A 1,722-nucleotide genomic window follows, 5' to 3' on the forward strand; every position below is an offset into this window, starting at 1 on the left:
ACACAGACACACAGAGAGACATGGCCACGCAGAGGCAGACACACACACACACACACAGAGAGAGACAGAGACACACAGAGAGACACGGCCACGCAGAGGCAGAGACAGCGAGACACACACACACACACACACACAGACACAGAGAGACAGAGACACACAGAGAGACACGGCTACGCAGAGGCAGAGACAGAGACACTGAGGGCTCTGCAGCACAGCAGAGCATTAAGCCCCATTCTCCCCTCCCCCGCACCGACAGTGGGGGAGGGGGGGGGGTCCTTTTTAAAAACCCCCCCCCCCCCCCCTCCCCAACAGGCCCCGGGGCGGATTCCGATGCGGTGACCTGTGAAGTGGGAGCAGACGGGGAGGGTGGGGCGGCTCAGGGAGCCAGACAGAGAGAGAGCAATAGGAATGACAGACCAGTCAGTGAGAGTGAGAGAGCTCACACACACACACACACAAATCACTGCACTCTCATCTCCATCACAATACAATGCAACTGCAAATGTGCACGGCCACCTCCCAGAGAGAGAGAGAGAGAGAGACGGCCTGAGTCTAACCCAGCTCTGTCCATGCATAATGTCAAAGGAAATGTTTCCGCCCCGGGAGAACCGGATCCGCTAGCAATTAAAATACACTGTACTTTGTTTGTTCGATCCCACAACATTGAGACCGGAAGATTGCAAAAGGCTCGGGGTTTTGTTTTTGTTTTCCGGATCTGATCAGAGACTTACACTGAGGTGGGCTGGAGGCGTGCTGCTCGTTTTCCATGGCCGGTCGGCTACAGGAGTCTTCACACAGTCCCACTCGGAGCCTGGGTCATTGCTGCCTTTTGTTTTAAAATCCCCGGAGAGAAGGTGATTCCGATCGATCGGACGCTAAACTCGACCGTGGAGGGGGGTAGAAGTCCCGACCTCTCGCTCAATCTCCACTCTCCCTCCAACAACAGCCAAATAAAAGTGTGGGATGTCAGGAGATTTTGCAACTGAACTCTCTCCTCCCCCTCTCTGTCTGTAATGGTTGCAGGGACTGCATCAGCCTCGATCCATCTGCAGTAGCCACCAGAAAGGAAAAGGGAAAAAAAACTTGGCCAGTGCACTAGATAATGAATCTCTTCCACCCCCCTCCCCCCAACACGCCTTCGCTTTTTTTTAAACAGAGCTAGGACTGAACCAGTTAGACAGTGGCTACACCACAGGACAATTTATCAATCACTCTCTGCATTTGTGTTAACTCTCTCCCACCCCCTCTCTGGCCATCTGCATGCCGCAGCTCTGCCCCTAGGAGGGGGTACTGAGGGGCATTTCTCTAACCCCCAACCATATCTACTGGGACTGACCCAGCCCCTCTTCCCTACCCCTGGTTTATTGGGTCATTCTGTGCCTAGTCTCACATTTCAGGGGGTGGGGGTGGGTGTGAATTTCTTTACGACTCTGGGTGGAAGGGTTTCCGTTTCGCAGCCGACAGCTACACATTCAAGCCAGGGACCTCCTAGTGCCTCAAATGTATGTAAATATAGGATTGTATTTTAGAGTCAAACTCCAATGTTTTGATTATTTCCTTGATATGCAACTGTACAGAACGGCGTCTGTGACTATGTATGCATACTTTGTTTTTAAATTAATAAAGGATCCTCGCCCTGGGTACAAACACACACATACACACACACACAGCGAATGGTCAAGCCGGGCTGCTATTCAGATATTAAAGCTGATAAGAACAGAG

General features: G+C 52.0%; 1 protein-coding gene across 1 annotated transcript in view; it reads right to left on the minus strand.

Moving 5' to 3' along the window:
• LOC125486306 (cylicin-2-like) overlaps nucleotides 1-1,109 on the minus strand; it is an 85,482-nt gene extending 84,373 nt beyond the window's left edge. Inside the window, exon 1 of the mRNA XM_048613299.1 lies at nucleotides 732-1,109. Within this exon, the coding sequence (XP_048469256.1) occupies nucleotides 732-768 (37 nt within the window). The 5' untranslated portion in view covers nucleotides 769-1,109. The remainder of the gene's footprint in view (nucleotides 1-731) is intronic.
• Nucleotides 1,110-1,722: the final 613 nt, after the last annotated feature.

The sequence above is a fragment of the Rhincodon typus genome, chromosome 27 (assembly GCF_021869965.1).
Source record: "Rhincodon typus isolate 14 chromosome 27, sRhiTyp1.1, whole genome shotgun sequence".
In the NCBI taxonomy this organism is placed as follows: Eukaryota; Metazoa; Chordata; class Chondrichthyes; order Orectolobiformes; family Rhincodontidae; genus Rhincodon; species Rhincodon typus.